General features: G+C 44.6%; 1 protein-coding gene across 1 annotated transcript; it reads left to right on the forward strand.

The window, feature by feature from the left end:
* The first annotated feature begins 1,861 nt into the window (after window positions 1-1,861).
* On the forward strand, window positions 1,862-11,049 carry LOC135367395 (tubulin gamma-1 chain-like). The gene is made up of 11 exons (XM_064600643.1): window positions 1,862-2,026; window positions 4,149-4,199; window positions 4,462-4,523; window positions 4,585-4,752; window positions 5,313-5,461; window positions 6,426-6,639; window positions 6,914-7,063; window positions 7,126-7,278; window positions 8,466-8,627; window positions 9,229-9,420; window positions 10,483-11,049. Exons 1-11 carry the CDS (start codon window positions 1,978-1,980, stop codon window positions 10,501-10,503), a joined length of 1,371 nt encoding a protein of 456 aa, XP_064456713.1. The 5' UTR covers window positions 1,862-1,977; the 3' UTR covers window positions 10,504-11,049.
* The last annotated feature ends 6,263 nt before the right edge of the window (window positions 11,050-17,312 follow it).

Here is a 17,312-nt window from a genome sequence, read left to right on the forward strand (position 1 = left end):
CAAAAGTTTTGCTAGGAACCTACCATAAGTAAAACCGTCAGCCGCAGCTTTCACAGCGTGTTTTGCACGAGCTGGAGATAACGAGGTTTAGGACTCCGCTGAAGGAAAGTTCTTTACACGGTTATATTGCTCGCACAATTTTTGCGGACCCTGCACTACCACCCATAACAAAAATATTGGGCACGGAATTTTGGTTGAATTTAAAAAATCTTATTTATTGGCGCAATCCTTAGCGTAATTTCTTCTTTTGAGTAAGTTCCTTCCTTTTCGAGCGCGGTTCGGACACCCACCTCATAACGCGCGCATTACCAACCAAATGCTCAAGATCACGAAAAATTTTTTTCGCCTCCAACATCAAGGATCACTTTATATCTGCTCTTGACCCATTTTATAGAGCTTTTTCGCCATCCTGTGGTAACTCCTTTCCCCGCAGCCATGTCTGGCCAGTCCACGATGATGACATTCCTCCTGTGTGCTATCGCGATGCTGGTGAGCCAAGTCCTCGCCGAGATCCAGGCCAACCCCACAACGCAACCGAAAACTTCCAGCTTCTTCCCCTTCGAATTAGAGAAGGCTCGATTCGCTCTTGGAGGTGGTACGGGACTGGCCCTCATCTTTCCAGCCCTGTTGCTCATCGGCCTGTTCATAGTTGCCGTGCCCATCTTCAGCCTCATCTTTATGGGTGGACTTACAGGTGGCTTCGGTGGTGGACTGGGTGTCCCACCTGGTCTCTACCCTGCCGGCAGGAAACGCTCGGACCCGGTCTTGAACCAGGAGAACCTCATCCGGATGGTGAGCTTTGTAGATAAGGCGCTGCAGGATGTGGGCAAGCAGTTGAACAGCAAACAAAGCTGAGGTGACTCCAGTGGCTGACTTTTTGTGAACAGTGACGGATGCAGTGAAGGAGCGCTTGCCGAGCCTGCCAACATTTTGTCTCAAAAATACAATAAATGTTTTACACTGCGTGATGATGTGTCTTCTTACATCCGCGACAGTATCTTGCGGTGGCGACGGTTCCTTACGTTAATAGACAAAGCCAATGAGAGGACTTTTGGGGCCATTTTGACACGAACCACTTACGTCACGTACTATCTGTCCCTGTCATAGAATGGTTCGGGAGATGGTACCAGTTTGTTTTTGCTGCACATGTGCAATGCTAGATTTTTTTCATAGTTGAGGCATACCAGGTTCAGGTTCAGTCTCGCCTAATCCTTTTTGAATGAAGGCAGGTGATAAAACACCACAGGTGAAGATTTAGAAAATATAAAAGAAAGGCAGAAAGGATATAAAGAGAGAGAGAAAAAAAAAAGAAAAACACACAGACAACAACCAGGTTCAGGTTCGCCTAATCCCTTTTACAACAGGGCAGACATCCACAAAAAGGAGTCACAGGCGAGTCTCCAAGCTCCCATAAGAGGAGCGAGGAATTTGAGTCAATGCTGGGGAGTTCGTCTTGCGGGGGCGCCACTTGATGGCTCTGGTTTGGGTTGGCCGTCCGCTGTGTTTGGCCGGTTTCAGTTTCGAGATGGGGTTTGTCGGCTGTCTCGTAGTGTGCCCTTGATTTGATTTTGGAGGCCTTTTCCACTTGAGGAGGACATTCTTCGTTGGGAGCTGTGCGATGCCTCGAAGCCCAACATGATGGCGATAGGGACTGGTGTCTTGGCCACTCAGTCTTCGCGTAGGGCAGGGCAAGTCTGCAGGATGTGTTGTATGTCCTCTTCTTCTCAGGTGTTACATAAGGTACATGCTGGGTTTGCGTTTCCATATAATAATTGCGTTTCCAGGTTCAGGTTCAGTTGTGCCTAATGTGTCTGAGGCCCGCCAGGGGCCATCTGGTGTCGATCCATCTGCGTAAAAAGTAAGAAGCCAAATCCGATGCCAGTCCAATCCAACACGTTCACTGGCCACTTTCGCGCATTCGTTTGCATTTGCTTTCTATATTCGTGATTTTCCTTTACCAATCGTTCATTACACAGAATGCCGCGCGAAATGATTATGTTGCAACTCGGCCAGTGCGGCAATCAGAGTGAGTGTCGAAGGAAATTTCCGATTTGTTGCGATGTTGTGATGCACTTACTTAATGGCGGGAATGCTGATTTGGGTGACTGGACGCATTTGAATGTCCATGCGTATGCGTGTGGTCTTCTAATTTATTTCGTGGAGTAGATTGTACAGGCTGTGTGCGGATAAAGTATACCCACGTCTGCACATGTAAAGCGTTGCGTGTTTACATACCCTGCACATGAGAAGCGGTTTAACAATGCAGTGACACTACGAGGGCCCATGTGCATTCTGGCTCGTATGGATGAATGAAAGTCAGGGTTTTACATAAGTTTAACAGAAGCATGACCTACCCGTGTTACTATATGACGTAGCACATGTTGATGTACGCCATAAATTGCAATATGCAGTGCTTGATTAGTTTACTAACTGCTGTCAACTCTGGAAAGGATGGTAATCCATCACAATCGCCCGGAAACAGGAGAGTCGAACCAAAACGTTTATCGGTTCGGGTTCAGGTTCGAGGACAAGGGTTCAGTTCCGGTTCAACTCCGGAAGACAACTATAATAGTTGGAACCGTTTTTCCCCAAACGGTTCGGTTCCTGAACCGGTTCAGGGGCACCAGTGGGAAGAAAGCGCAACAGGCAGTTAAGTCACTATTCCGTTTGTGCGGTATAGGCCCGGTTTCACCAACGCCTGTTAAAATTTAAACCAAGATTAGCGGTCCCTTAACTTGAACTTAACGCTTAACTCTACTTCAACAACGGGAATTACTGTCACTGAAACATTCATCACGCCACCAACTAAGATTTGCAAAAAAGAATTGAGTGTTAACTTCAAGTTTTAGCAACCCTTAATCTCGGTTCAAAGTTAACCAGCGTTGGTGAAACCGGGCCATAGTGCTTCAAGTGGACGGGAAGGCGTCAACAGCCGTTCAAGATTTTGAAAGATTTTGCGCGATATGGAAAGACACGATTCGTAGTGGCTATGATAGGAGCTTAACGATGAATTACCAGTTTGGGTTGACTGCTACAGCACGTAGCTCGTGTCGTGGTAGTTAGCTAAGCCACCGGGTTGTTTACAGAATCTCGGCAGGAATATAACGGAGCATTAACCGAGCCTGCTCCCTTAGCCTAGGAAGTCATGGAAATTATTGATTACGAGTCAGTAGATGCGAATACATGTCCAGCAGCGAACAATGCTTCATGACATTTCATGACAGCCGCTGCGCTACTTTTGGTAGCCATTACTTTATGACGCAACGTTTCATTCTTTCGACGCTTCATGGTAATTGGATTACGAAGAAAATAAACTTTGTAGGTTATTTTAGGACTAACACACAGCAGTAGTGTGCTGCAACTATGCACTTCTAGGGCACAGAGGGGCTGACTTAGGGAGGTGGATTCCTCACCTTCCCCAATGTCTGTCGTCACTGAGTGGGTAAATTTGGGGGAAGCTGCCTGGAAAAAAATGATGACTCCTCCTTCGTGCAAAGCCCAGAATGTAAGAGGCCACAAAGGCCACCGTAAGTGCCTTCATGGTTCTGGCTCTGCGATATCACGATATCATTAATTAAGGGACATTCCCCCAGCATTTCTGCTCTGCATAGTGAGACGATTGCACTGGGGATGTGGCACCTTAACACGAATATTGTCGCAAATTTTCGCTAAAAGTAAGCGCTGGGGAGAGGCCAGATCTGTGCGCCTCATTTGGCGCGTCACTGGAAGATTGGTTGGGAAGATTCCCCGCTGCCTTACACCAGACCTCTCATCATTAAAAATTAAGCGAGCTTGGTCATGCTGACAAAGGACGGGTAACGCAGGATGTGTCTAGCTTATCATATATCGTGATCAAGCTTCGTCTATAGTATGATACGATGCTGAATCTCCGTTGCGGCAGTAGCCGAGTGTAAAGTATGTGCCTCACACCGTTTAGCGTTACCTCTTAACCTTAATCTAAACCTCTTAACGTTTTTAGCAAGGATGCTCCAGTCTTTTCTTAAAACATATGACACTGGGGAACAGCCTTGGGATGCACGTTGCCCCAGAATGTGCAGATCAGGAAAGTTTGAGAAGCAACATGAGTTGTCTGCATAGTTGGGCTCAGTTCATGTGTATGTGCTAAGCAATAGAAAAATGTGTTTCAGTTGGATTTGAGTTCTGGAAGAAACTGTGTGCAGAACACGGGATCAGTCCAGGTACGATGTCCATCTACATTTTTGAAACAACTTGACAAGATAGCACGCTCAAGGCCAACCATTGTACAGAATGATCACCTATGATTTGTGGAAAGCCTTTTTTGTGACAATTGTGCATTTGACCGCATAAATGTCCCATAAAGGTGTACACCCCTCATTACAATGTCATTCGGGATGACGGTCGGCTAGGATTGTGCTACGCGGTCAAGTTCCGTTTTAAGTGTGTTTCCACGTTCTTACTCCATTTCTCTCCTTCAACCAGAGGGCGTCCTAGAAAATTTTGCCACCGAAGGAATAGATAGGAAGGATGTGTTTTTTTACCAGGTAACATCTCCATGTAGCCTTTCTCACTTTGGATGTGTTTCATCATAAAATTCTTCCTTAGGCGGACGACCAACTTTATATTCCCCGTGCCGTTCTCTTGGACCTGGAGCCACGGGTTATTAACACTATAATGAATTCTCCTTACGCGAAGCTGTACAACCAGGAGAATGTATATCTGTCCCAGTCTGGAGGAGGAGCCGGGAATAACTGGGCCGTGGGATTTTCTCAAGTAAGCAGGCTCGCTGCACTTTCCTCTTATCTGCACATTTCCTTGTCTCGAGAGTGAACCATGGAGTAGTGGCTCCCAGGCAACATTGATAGTGGTCGAACTCTCTGTAAAAGCCCGCTGTAAGGCCAGTACATTGTCCAGCACAAAGCTTTGCAATTGTTTGACTTGCCTCACTATGATAACCTCTTGTTTGTTTGTATTGTTTCGGTATGAGTCCTGACGAGAGCAAACCCTGTGTGGAAGGTATTGCGACTGTTCTGGTGTGACTTTGTGGTTTGCGACCTCCTCCTAACTTGCCTTTAGTTCTATAGATAATTCTTAACGCAGCACGGGCAACCCTCGATTTACGAATTCGCTTACTGTGAAGGATTGTAATAATTCGGGACCCGCTGCACGCAAGTTATTTCCGTAAATTGTTTCCGTTTCTGTTTCAGGTATTCTGAGAGTCCGATATCCGTTTCTGTTACCGTTTCCTGCTATATTTTCATTTCTGTTACCTTTCCCTGGTACAAAGTATTCTCCTTGAGAAGTACTTTAAATGGTGTTGTTTCTGCATTCAGGGGGAGCGTCTATTCGAAGACATATTTGAGATAATAGACAGAGAAGCTGAGGGCAGCGATTCCCTGGAGGCCTTCGTGCTCTGCCACTCGATAGCTGGGGGCACTGGTTCCGGTATGGGCTCCTTCATTCTCGAGCATTTGAATGACAGGTACTGACATTTTTTAAAAGTCTGTATAATGTTGACACAGTGGGTCTGCCTAGGACTGTCATTTTAAAGAACATAATATCTCTACGTTTGTCTACTGTACAACTTGGAAGCATGAGCTTTTCTTCCTGTAACGGGAAGCGCCTCAGAACGAGATATTTGAGATTGTACCTACAATACCCATGAACCCTTAAAGGAGTACAGAGGGCCATCCAAAAAAATTTCAGATTAAGGCGTCTCACGAAAGTGTGTGCGTCATTTTACCGAGTAGCGCGAAAGGTTTTGATGTGTGCAATTTTTTTCCCAGAAAAAAACTCGCATAAACATGGCTCCGCACGTTCACCCTTAACTCGCCACTCCGGGTATAACGAGGATGAAAAGGTATGATGCCACGTCACCGATGATGTTATAAGGAGAACTCGTTCTGGTTCGCCGGTCAGGGGGGGTCAGCGCCTTGTCCCTTTGCTGCCGTAAACCTGTTTTGCCAGCTCTCCCGGAGAATTGGGGATAGAAGGAGCGCCCGAATCATTACCGAGCAAGGAGAAAGGCTTTTTCAGAACCCTGAACAGCGGGGTAGCAGACGACATTTCTCTAGGCCAATCAGCGAGCGTTCTCCTCATAAGCTTCAGCGCGAGGTTCCAGGCAGATCACAGGCTGGTACTGCTCTTCAATACCATTGCGCACGGTCGCTTTTTGCGTCATATTTTAAATTCAATTTCCGCGATAATTATGAGTCTGTGGTGTGAATTACTTTGCATGGTGCATCTTACTGGCCTACTTAACAGTTTTATAGGAAGAAAACAGGGTGTTAAAGATTACTTCTGCACTACTTTAACGTGTCATTCCCAACCCATTAAATACCACGCCAGTGATGCCCAGAAGAAGAACAGTCTCTGTTCCAAATATCTCGTCCTCTGGTATATCCCTAGACAATTTTGATTGCTTCTGATTCGTTTTCTTTCCGTAGGTTTCCGAAGAAACTTGTGCAAACGTACTCGGTGTTTCCGAACCAGGACGAGATGAGCGACGTGGTTGTGCAACCGTATAACTCCCTCCTCACCCTCAAACGGTTGGCGTTGAACGCAGACTGCGTCGTGGTCCTCGACAATGCTGCTCTCAACCAGATAGCTGTGGACAGGCTGCATATTGAAAACCCTTCCTTCGCACATATTAACAGTTTGGTAAGCTTTGCTCACTTGTGTCCTCGCTGACTTCGCCTCTTAGTAAATCAGATTGGTTAGTGTGACAAAGCGTTCAGTAGAAGGCTGCGCTGCGTTCATACGTTCCAACTCACACCCACTGGACGTTTTGCGGGAGTTTGCTAATGCTGCCTATTGGTCATGGAGACCAAAGCTGTCAAGTTGGTCCAAAGAGTTAGCTCATAGGCAGACAGCAAATGCACAGTTGGTGTGCATCAACGGGATGCACCACTTAATGGCGTCTCTGACCCCGCAGGTTTCAACCATTATGAGTGGCAGCACTGCAACTTTGAGGTACCCTGCCTATATGAACAACGACTTGATAAGCATCGTGGCGCCGCTAATTCCTACGCCTCGTCTGCATTTCCTAATGACTGGGTACACCCCTCTGACAACGGACCAAGAGGTAACACCACCAACCATTTCTCACTTGCCATCGCGTGAGCGTGAATTAAAAATGTCTTTCAGGCACCGAGCATTCGCAAAACTACCGTACTAGACGTCATGCGTCGTCTGCTTCAGCCCAAGAACATGATGGTGTCTGTGGCGCACGACCGCTCAGTTAACCACTGCTACATCAGTATACTCAATATCATTCAAGGCGAAGTGGACCCCACTCAGGTCTGTTGTTATTTAAATAAGTAGCAACTCTTGGATTGATGTGCTGAGCAGCAGTGCTGGGTAGTACAGTAAAACCCGCGGATAACGATATCTCCTATAATGATATCCCTCGTAAAACGATGCTTAGTCCGCCTTCTACGACGGTGGTTCAATGAATATCCTGCGAAACGATGCGCCATTTTTCTACGTGGTCCCCCCTGCTTTTCAATGCAAGTGCGTGTATTCATGCGCCGCTTGCTTAACGTCTTCGTCGGAACCAATCTTCCGACTGCCCAAATCTTCCTCGAGACCGTTGAATATGTGGTAGTTCATTGGATGATTACGTAGTCCACTGAAGAATCATGTTTAATTAAACATCACACTGCTTTCACATGATATGTTGAGGTAGAAGACTGGCACAACACCTGCACAAAGTAGGAGATAGGAGTTTTGAACTTTCTTTAATGTTTTAGGGTTATTTATTGAGCCACTTTCATATTAATGACGAACTGTGCAAGGCGCTTCTTTGTTCAGATTTTTAAATAAAAGAGCTGTAAGAGCAGCATATATACCTAGCGTTTTTTCAGGTGGACTGTACGGCCATTCTCTCCAAGAGAGAGTGTCACTATTGTATGACTGGTTACCTAAAATTCATTAACTTTAATTAGGGGCTTTCAGGCAGACGTGACATGGCAGAATGGGAGACAATGCTCGTTGAAAGCATTTCTATTTTTAAAAACTCCCGAAATGAGGACGTGCGTAGAAATACCCATTGCCAAATTTTGCTATACAAATGAGCCGGAACCATGCACGCCAGAAGCACAGGGAGGACTGTTCTCATTCCACGTCAGTGGGCCACATGCTTTGGAGTGATGATTGGAATAGGTGGTGCATTTTAGGTAATTAGTCATCTAGTACCTACATGAGAGGGTTTTGAGAGGGTTGCCTGCCTGACCGTATAACTCCACTGCAAATACGACATCTATGCTACTTTCATGTCGCTTTTACGAGAAATCTGTAAAGGATAAGAAAAAGAAAAATGCTGTGTAGAACCGAGCTTCAAACTCCCACCAGAAATAATAGCCCTGATTTTTTCGTCCTTGCGAGATTCCCCCCCTTCTAAATTGTTCAGCTGGAGCAGGTCACCTTAGCCATTCTTGTTAGATACGCCTGTGTCACAAATATATGAAAGAAGAAACATATTGAAGGTTCACAAAAGCCTGCAGAGGATCAGGGAACGGAAGATGGTCCAGTTCATACCGTGGGGTCCATCTAGCATCCAGGTGGCGCTGTCGAGGAAATCTCCGTATGTTCAGACGCAGCACCGTGTCAGCGGCCTCATGCTGGCTAACCACAGTGGCATTAGCTCGGTAAGCAGACGTCAACAATTATTTAGAGCGGGATGTACCATATGTACTCGCATAATTTGCCCCCTCCACTGGTTATGTTATGCTGGTTGAAAAGGCTCACATGTTAAGAGCACATCATCATCTAATGAGCACAACACCAAAAAATATTTCACCATGAGGTATTCGAAACTACTCGAATTGGGCCTTTTCTGATTTTTTGGATTCGATTCTCCATCCGAAGAAATGATTCGGATTTGATTCGGAGTGTAAGTGAAATACATATTTGTAAGCTATTTGCAATGGAAATTTTGCTATTCGTGCAGCTCTACTAATTTTAGTCCAGCCCTAGTCATACTTTAGTGCTTTGCGCTTAAACTTGAAGCTTTGCCTCACTTGAGACTGTATCCAACCTTGAGCAACAATCCTATACCAATCCTTCTCGAAAGAAATAAAGGAAAAAAGAGAGAGAAGAAGAAGAAGCATAAAACCCTATTTGTAAGGGCCCTGTGGTGGAACCAATGTTTTGAGCATGGGTTTTGAAACTACATGAAAGCGTTCTTATTATGCAAACCTTTGCTTTGTCTACGCACGTAAACAAGCGGGAAACCTTGCACAATTGCAGTTGTTCCAGCGAACACTGCAGCAGTTTGACAAGCTGCGCAAACGGGAGGCCTTTCTGGAGCAGTTCCGCAAGGAGCCCATGTTCAGAGACAGCCTGGAGGAACTGGACTCTTCTCGCGAAGTCGTGCAGAACCTGGCAGACGAGTATGTTGCGGTTACCAGGCCAGACTACTTGAACTGGGGCAGCAAACAGGTAACGTGTTGACGTACGCGCACGGTTCGCAAAGTTTCCCAAGATGAACTATGGCAGAACCTCGTTAATTTGAAGTCGTCTGGCCGGAGCAAAAAAACTTCGAATTAAGCGAACCTGGACACACGGTGAAGGAAAATCTATTGATTTGCCGAAGAGTAAGTAGTCTTATCTTCGTGTACCTTTTTCTGAAAATGATATCGCACGTTGCCGTTCCTTCGAGATGGGCTACGAAGTCCATCGTATTGCTGTGCAAAAAGTTTGAATCAAAAGCAAATCAAAAGAGTGCATTCGCATAATCCGTAATGGCAGCACAGCTGGGAGGTGGGTGGCAAGAAAGCGCGAGGAGCAAGGAGGTTGCACCGCGTGATTGGTGGCTGGGAAAGGGAAGTCGGCGAGAGAGAGAGCACGTGGCTTTTATGGCAGGTTGTCGTTGCGTGGGTTGGAAGCCGTGGTAGATGGGTGAAATTCGGTTGCAAGTTTACTAATTAAGTGGGATACGGGGCAGTTTAAATCAAATTATGTGGTCAGATTCCAACGTGCGAAGACGGGTCCGCAGCAATCCTTCAAATTAACCGGAATTTCGAATTAAGCGAGATTTAATTAGCGAGGCTCTCCTGGTACTACATCTAGCAAAGAGGGAAACTGAAAAATGTTGCTAGGAGATACCACACACATACACCATGCCAAATTCTGATCCATAAAGAGTTACTGGTGTTGATTGCTTACCGCTTTTTGTCTTTTTGTAAAAAAAGCGGTGCTAAAGCAAAATTTTCATCCATAGCTGCATGCGGTATACGGGTTCAAAGCATGTCCATGTGGCCGTGTAGCTAAGCTGCAAAAGTGACATCTATACTCCTCTCATAGCTTATTATTTCGTGAAGGATAAAAAAAAACACCCGGTCTCTGTTGTGGAACTTTATCAGACACGCATACACATTAAATTAACGAGAAAGTTATGTAGTGTAATTTATTCGTGGGTCTATACATTTCATGATGAAACACTAAAAAATGTATGCTCCTATTGTTTCATGTTCTAAAAGCACATATTCACACAACTTGCAGGCTGGTGTGGATGCAAGCTGAGCTGGAATTGCAGGGAAGAATGATTCTCCGTAAATGTCTCGTAAACATCCTGTTTTACATTTGTACCAAGCATATTATATCCGAATAATATAAGTGGCAACATTGTTGGCGATAGTTTACAGCAGTTCCCTTTTGCTGTTAGATAATGTCCCTCGGATATTTGTTGGACGTGACTGTTTTGCCACTTTTATATTTGCCTCGTATGGTAATGAGGCGTAAGGGCTTGAACTAACGTTATATATTAATGCATGTCCCTCACTTTGTGTCTTCTTGTAGATACTTGTACTCTGTACATACGTAGGAATGCCATACCTTTGCGTACAATTTAATCAACATTACCATTTCATTAGCCATTGTGAAGCTGCTGCTGTACGCTTATATGTATATATTTTTTGCCGTATTTATTGCTCGAGTACACCGTTGTTGATGTTGAATTTCTTTAGATCACTGTAAATACTGGGAGGCATAACAAGCATTGTGGGAAGTGCATATTGGATGTGTTTGTTTCCTCGTGTTTGAGTAACATATAAAAGGTTACTTGTGAAAGGAGTGTTGTACCTCGTCCCTGTTTTTATAGCCTGCGGTGCTTTGGACATATTTTTGCGGGGCTCCAATGTGACGCTGCATTAATGTGGTCCCACTTCCTCTTTTGGATGAAAGCTGTGCTGCTCCGGTATCTCTGTTCTTCGAGGCACTGTTTTAGAGGTAAAAACAACGCAAGCCCTGGACCCCTCCCCAAATCCAGGGGTAAAAGACAATAGGCTAGTGCCCCAAGGGCTGTTTTGGAAGCGAGGATTCTCCTTTTGGGGGGGAGAGAGCATTCACTCGTGATGACGCAACAAAATTAACGAGTGCAAGATGAAAGGGAGACAGTGTTATGTTCCTTACGGTATGAATGCCCCAGGATAATTACCAGTTCTGACGAACGACACTTACCTCAACTAAGAGCCGGAGTTATACGGGTTAACAATTGCTTTTTCCTCTTTCCGAGTAGCCAAACGTAAAATTCAAAGTAAAGGTTTCCATTTGAAGCACCAGAAGGCGCCGCCTTCTTCGGGGAATTCCTCGTCCCTACACCATACCCATCTTTCAGAAGAGAAGGGACAGTAGCAATCTGGGAAAGGTCTGCGCAAGAATTTATTTGTGCCTCTTTTGTCCTTTTTCTTTTGCCTTTGAGCCATAAGCGAGCAAAACCAGAAAAAGGTAGTGACTTGCTAGGCACGGTGAGTCCCTCTGGTGGTCCCTCTGCCCTGTCCAGAAAAGGAGAGACATAGAAAATGAAAGGTATTCTTAAAAGGAAACAGCGCAAAAATTCAGGGTGGGTCCTCCAGGGAGTGCGGCACGGTAGACCCATAATAGTAAGTGTCTCCCTGTACATATAATTACAGCTCTAGCTTCAGGTTAGTACTGTCCGTCAGAACTGGTGATTATACTTTGCGTGTATGTCGCCACTTACAATCAGGGTTAACAACTGCTGGTTCAAAGCGATATGCAAACCCGAGATAGCACTTGAACTCTGAAGCTTGCATTTGAGAGCTGGTTGAATGCAGTGTCAGACGACCAGTCTGCTACCTTGAGAGAACGTCCAAAGTCCTGAAGAGAAGCCACGGTGTGAGGTCTCCAGCACACTCAGGGACATTCTATATCATCGCCGATCAGGACTCATGTAGCGACCTCTTCTCCAATGGGAATTCGATTCTAGCAATTACTCGAATAAATGAATTGACATACGCGCGTGTGATACTAAATGTGTCGTCTGCTTTGATCCCCCGCTGGCGTAGAACGTGCGGACTGACTGCTAGCATTTGAATTACTCAAATTTAATTTCGAGAGAGAGAACGTGTGGTCTACAGCTTTTTCCGCCGTTATTAATCCTTTTGTCATACATTTTAATCCTTATACCATGACATTTAATCCATATGCCATCCGAATTAATCCTCCATTCATTATTTTTAATCCTTGTTTCACATAATTTAATCCATTTCTCATGCAATTTAATCCAAGTGACTATGTGTGGGCTGTGCGACTTTTTTTTCTATTTTGGGACAATTCCCATGTGTACGGGAATTGCACATGATTTTAATTATTAACGTGGGTTTCTGCACCATAATGGGATACTCTGTTTCCATCCACCTAATCAGAAGAAGGGCCTTCGCTCAGAGCATCACCCCCCATTTCTTTGCTCCCCTCTTCGGTACACTAGTTCCCCCTTTTTTTTTCTCTACTGTGGGACTGTCAATCTGGATTACAGTATTGTGAGACTATTCCCATGTCTACGGGTTTCACCCATTGTTTTAATTAAAAACCTGGATTTCTGCACTGTAATGGGATACTGTGGGACTGCCAATCTGAATTACCATATTGTGGGACTATTCCCATGTGTATGGGTATTACACATGCTTTTCATTAGATATGCGGGTTTCTGCACTGTAATGGGATACTGTGGGACTGTTGATCTTGATTACGATATCCTGGGACTATAAGCAAGTCTACAGGTATTCCCTGTGCTTTCCATTAAAAACGCGTTTTTCGCACTGTAATGGGATACTATGGGACAGTCAATCTGAATTAAGATATTGTGGGACTATTTCCATGCCTATGGGTATTACCTATGCTTTTCATTCAAAATGCAGGTTTCTGCAGTATATCGGGATACTGTGGGATTTTCTATCTGGTTTAGGACATTGTGGGACTATTGCCACGTGTGCGGGTATTACCCATGCTCTTAATTTAATATGTGGGTTTCTGCACTATAATGGGATAGTGTGGGACTGTTGATTACGGTATTTTGGGACTATTCCCATGTCTACGGATTTTACCCATGGCTTTCATTAAAAACGCGGGTTTCTGCACTGTAATGGGATACTGTGGGACTGTCAGTCTCGATTACGATATTGTGGGGCTATTCCCACGTCTACGGGTTTTACCCATAGTTTTCATTACAAACGGGGGTTTCTGCCCTGTAATGGGATACTGCGGGACTCATCTGGATTACGATATTGCGGGACTATTTCCATGTTTACGAGTTTTACCCATCGTTTTCATTAAAAACGTGGGTTCCTGCACTGTAATGGGATACTGTGGGACTGTCTATCTGGATTACGACATTGTGGGACTATACCGATGTCTGCGGGTATTACCCATCCTTTTCACTAAAAACGCTGGTTTTTACACTCTAATGGGATACTGTGGGTCTCTCTATCTGGATTGCAATGTTGTGAGGCTATTCCCACGTTTTACCCATGGTTTTCACTAAAAACGCGGGTTTCTGCACTGTAATGGGATAACGCAGGACTGTCTATCTGGATCACGATATTGTGGGACTATTTTTGTGTCTGTGGGTATTACGCATGCTGTTCATTCAAAATGCGGGTTTCTGCAGTATAACGGGATACTGTGGGGCTGTCTATCTGGTTTAGGATATTGCGGGACTATTCCCATGTGTGAGGGTATTACCCATGCTTTTCGTTAAATATGCGGGTTTCTGCACTGTGATGGGATACTGTGATACAGATCGAGTCCCACAGTATCCCATTACACTGCAGAAACCCTCATTTTGAATGAAAAGCATGGATAGTACCCGTATACATGGAAATAGTCCCACCTATCGTAATCCAGATTGACAGACCCACAGTATTCTATTACTGCACAAAAACCCGTGTTTTAATAAAATACGGGTTTACGGGTGTTTTAATAAAACACGGGGAATACCCGTAGACGTGGGAATAGCCCCACAATATCGTAATCAAGACTGACAGTCTCGCAGTACCCCATTACAGTGCAGAAACCCGCGTTTTTAATGGAAACCATGGGTAAAACCCGTAGACGTGGGAATAGCCCCACAATACTATAATCCAGGTTGACAGTCCCACAGTATCCCATTATGGTGCAGAAACCCACGTTATTAATGAAAATCATGTGCAATACCCGTACACAATATCCCAATAATATCCCATTATGGTGCAGAAACCCGCATTATCATTTAAAAGCATATGAAATACCCGTAGACACGGGGATTATACCAAAATACCGTAATCAAGATTCACAGTCCCTCAGTATCCCATTATTGCAAAAACCAGCGTTTTTAATGAAAAGCACGGGGAATACCCATAGACATGCTTACAGTCCCAGGCAATCGCAATCAAGATTGACAGTCCCACAGTATCCCATTACAGTGCAGAGACCTACATATTTAATGAAAATCATGGCTAATACCCGCACACATGGGAATAGTCCCACAATATCCTAAACCAGATAGACAGTCCCACAGTATCCCGTTATGCTGCAGAAACCCGCATTTTGAATGAAAAGCATGTGTAATACCCGTACACATGGGAATAGTCCCACAATATCGTAATTCAGATTGACTGTCCCACAGTATCCCATTACAGTGCAGAGACCTACATATTTAATGAAAAGCATGGCTAATACCCGCACACATGGGAATAGTCCCACAATATCCTAAACCAGATAGACAGTCCCACAGTATCCCGTTATGCTGCAGAAACCCGCATTTTGAATGAAAAGCATATGTAATAACCATAGGCATGGAAATAGTCCCACAATATCGTAATTCAGATTGACTGTCCCATAGTATCCCATTACAGTGCGAAAAACGCGTTTTTAATGGAAAGCACGGGGAATACCCGTAGACTTGCTTATAGTCCCAGGATATCGTAATCAAGATCAACAGTCCCACAGTATACCATTATAGTGCAGAAACCCGCATATCTAATGAAAAGCATGTGTAATGCCCGTACACATGGGAATAGTCCCACAATATCGTAATTCAGATTGACTGTCCCACAGTATCCCATTACAGTGCAGAGACCTACATATTTAATGAAAAGCATGGCTAATACCCGCACACATGGGAATAGTCCCACAATATCCTAAACCAGATAGACAGTCCCACAGTATCCCGTTATGCTGCAGAAACCCGCATTTTGAATGAAAAGCATAGGTAATAACCATAGGCATGGAAATAGTCCCACAATATCGTAATTCAGATTGACTGTCCCATAGTATCCCATTACAGTGCGAAAAACGCGTTTTTAATGGAAAGCACGGGGAATACCCGTGGACTTGCTTATAGTCCCAGGATATCGTAATCAAGATCAACAGTCCCACAGTATACCATTATAGTGCAGAAACCCGCATATCTAATGAAAAGCATGTGTAATACCCGTACACATGGGAATAGTCCCACAATATCGTAATTCAGATTGACTGTCCCACAGTATCCCATTACAGTGCAGAGACCTACATATTTAATGAAAAGCATGGCTAATACCCGCACACATGGGAATAGTCCCACAATATCCTAAACCAGATAGACAGTCCCACAGTATCCCGTTATGCTGCAGAAACCCGCATTTTGAATGAAAAGCATAGGTAATACCCATAGGCATGGAAATAGTCCCACAATATCGTAATTCAGATTGACTGTCCCATAGTATCCCATTACAGTGCGAAAAACGCGTTTTTAATGGAAAGCACGGGGAATACCCGTAGACTTGCTTATAGTCCCAGGATATCGTAATCAAGATCAACAGTCCCACAGTATACCATTATAGTGCAGAAACCCGCATATCTAATGAAAAGCATGTGTAATACCCGTACACATGGGAATAGTCCCACAATATCGTAATTCAGATTGACTGTCCCACAGTATCCCATTACAGTGCAGAGACCTACATATTTAATGAAAAGCATGGCTAATACCCGCACACATGGGAATAGTCCCACAATATCCTAAACCAGATAGACAGTCCCACAGTATCCCGTTATGCTGCAGAAACCCGCATTTTGAATGAAAAGCATAGGTAATACCCATAGGCATGGAAATAGTCCCACAATATCGTAATTCAGATTGACTGTCCCACAGTATCCCATTATGGTGCAGAAACCCACGTTATTAACGAAAAGCATGCGCAGTACCCGTAGACATGGGAATTGTCCCACAATACAAAACAATAGTCAGGTAGCCCACACGTATACGCTCTTTGGCTGCACGTTGAACATATGTTTATAAGTCCCAAACGTCGCCACACCAGCACTGGACAGCTGTTTCGGCCTTATTGGGCCTTCATCAGCAATGCGTAGGTGGGCGACGTTTGAGCGAGTGGCGTCGGAAGGTCACGTGGAACGTGATGTCCTCCCGTCAGGGTGAGTGACTCACCTCTGAAAGCCCAGTGCGAAGCCAGTAAAGTATTAAATGAAGAAAAATAGTATACGCTCTTTGGCTGCACGTTGAACATATGTTTATAAGTCCCAAACGTCGCCACACCAGCACTGGACAGCTGTTTCGGCCTTATTGGGCCTTCATCAGCAATGCGTAGGTGGGCGACGTTTGAGCGAGTGGCGTCGGAAGGTCACGTGGAACGTGATGTCCTCCCGTCAGGGTGAGTGACTCACCTCTGAAAGCCCAGTGCGAAGCCAGTAAAGTATTAAATGAAGAAAAATAGTATACGCTCTTTGGCTGCACGTTGAACATATGTTTATAAGTCCCAAAGACATGGGAATTGTCCCACAATACAAAACAATAGTCAGGTAGCCCACACATAGTCACTTGGGTTAAATTGTATGATAAATGGATTAAATTATGTGAAATTGGGATTAAAAATAATGAAAGAAGGATTAATTCGGATGGCAAAGGGATTAAATGTCGTGGTATAAGGATTAAAATGTGCGACAAAAGGATTAATAACTGCGCCGAACGGCAGGCCCTGAGAGGTTAGTTGGACAGCATAAAACAGGAAATAAGCGTTTTCTTTTCTTTGTTTGCAGCAGGGAAAGGTAACAGAAAC

This window comes from Ornithodoros turicata, chromosome 8 (assembly GCF_037126465.1).
Source record: "Ornithodoros turicata isolate Travis chromosome 8, ASM3712646v1, whole genome shotgun sequence".
NCBI lineage: Eukaryota > Metazoa > Arthropoda > Arachnida > Ixodida > Argasidae > Ornithodoros > Ornithodoros turicata.

What these genes read in the sequence shown, in the direction of transcription:
- LOC135367395 (XM_064600643.1), top strand. Translation starts at nt 1,978, where the DNA reads ATGCCGCGCGAAATGATTATGTTGCAACTCGGCCAGTGCGGCAATCAG. An exon ending in CTCGAGCATTTGAATGACAG is followed by an intron (nt 5,462 to 6,425) that starts GTACTGACATTT and finishes TTCTTTCCGTAG; the next exon opens with GTTTCCGAAGAAACTTGTGC. An exon ending in TCGCACATATTAACAGTTTG is followed by an intron (nt 6,640 to 6,913) that starts GTAAGCTTTGCT and finishes CTGACCCCGCAG; the next exon opens with GTTTCAACCATTATGAGTGG.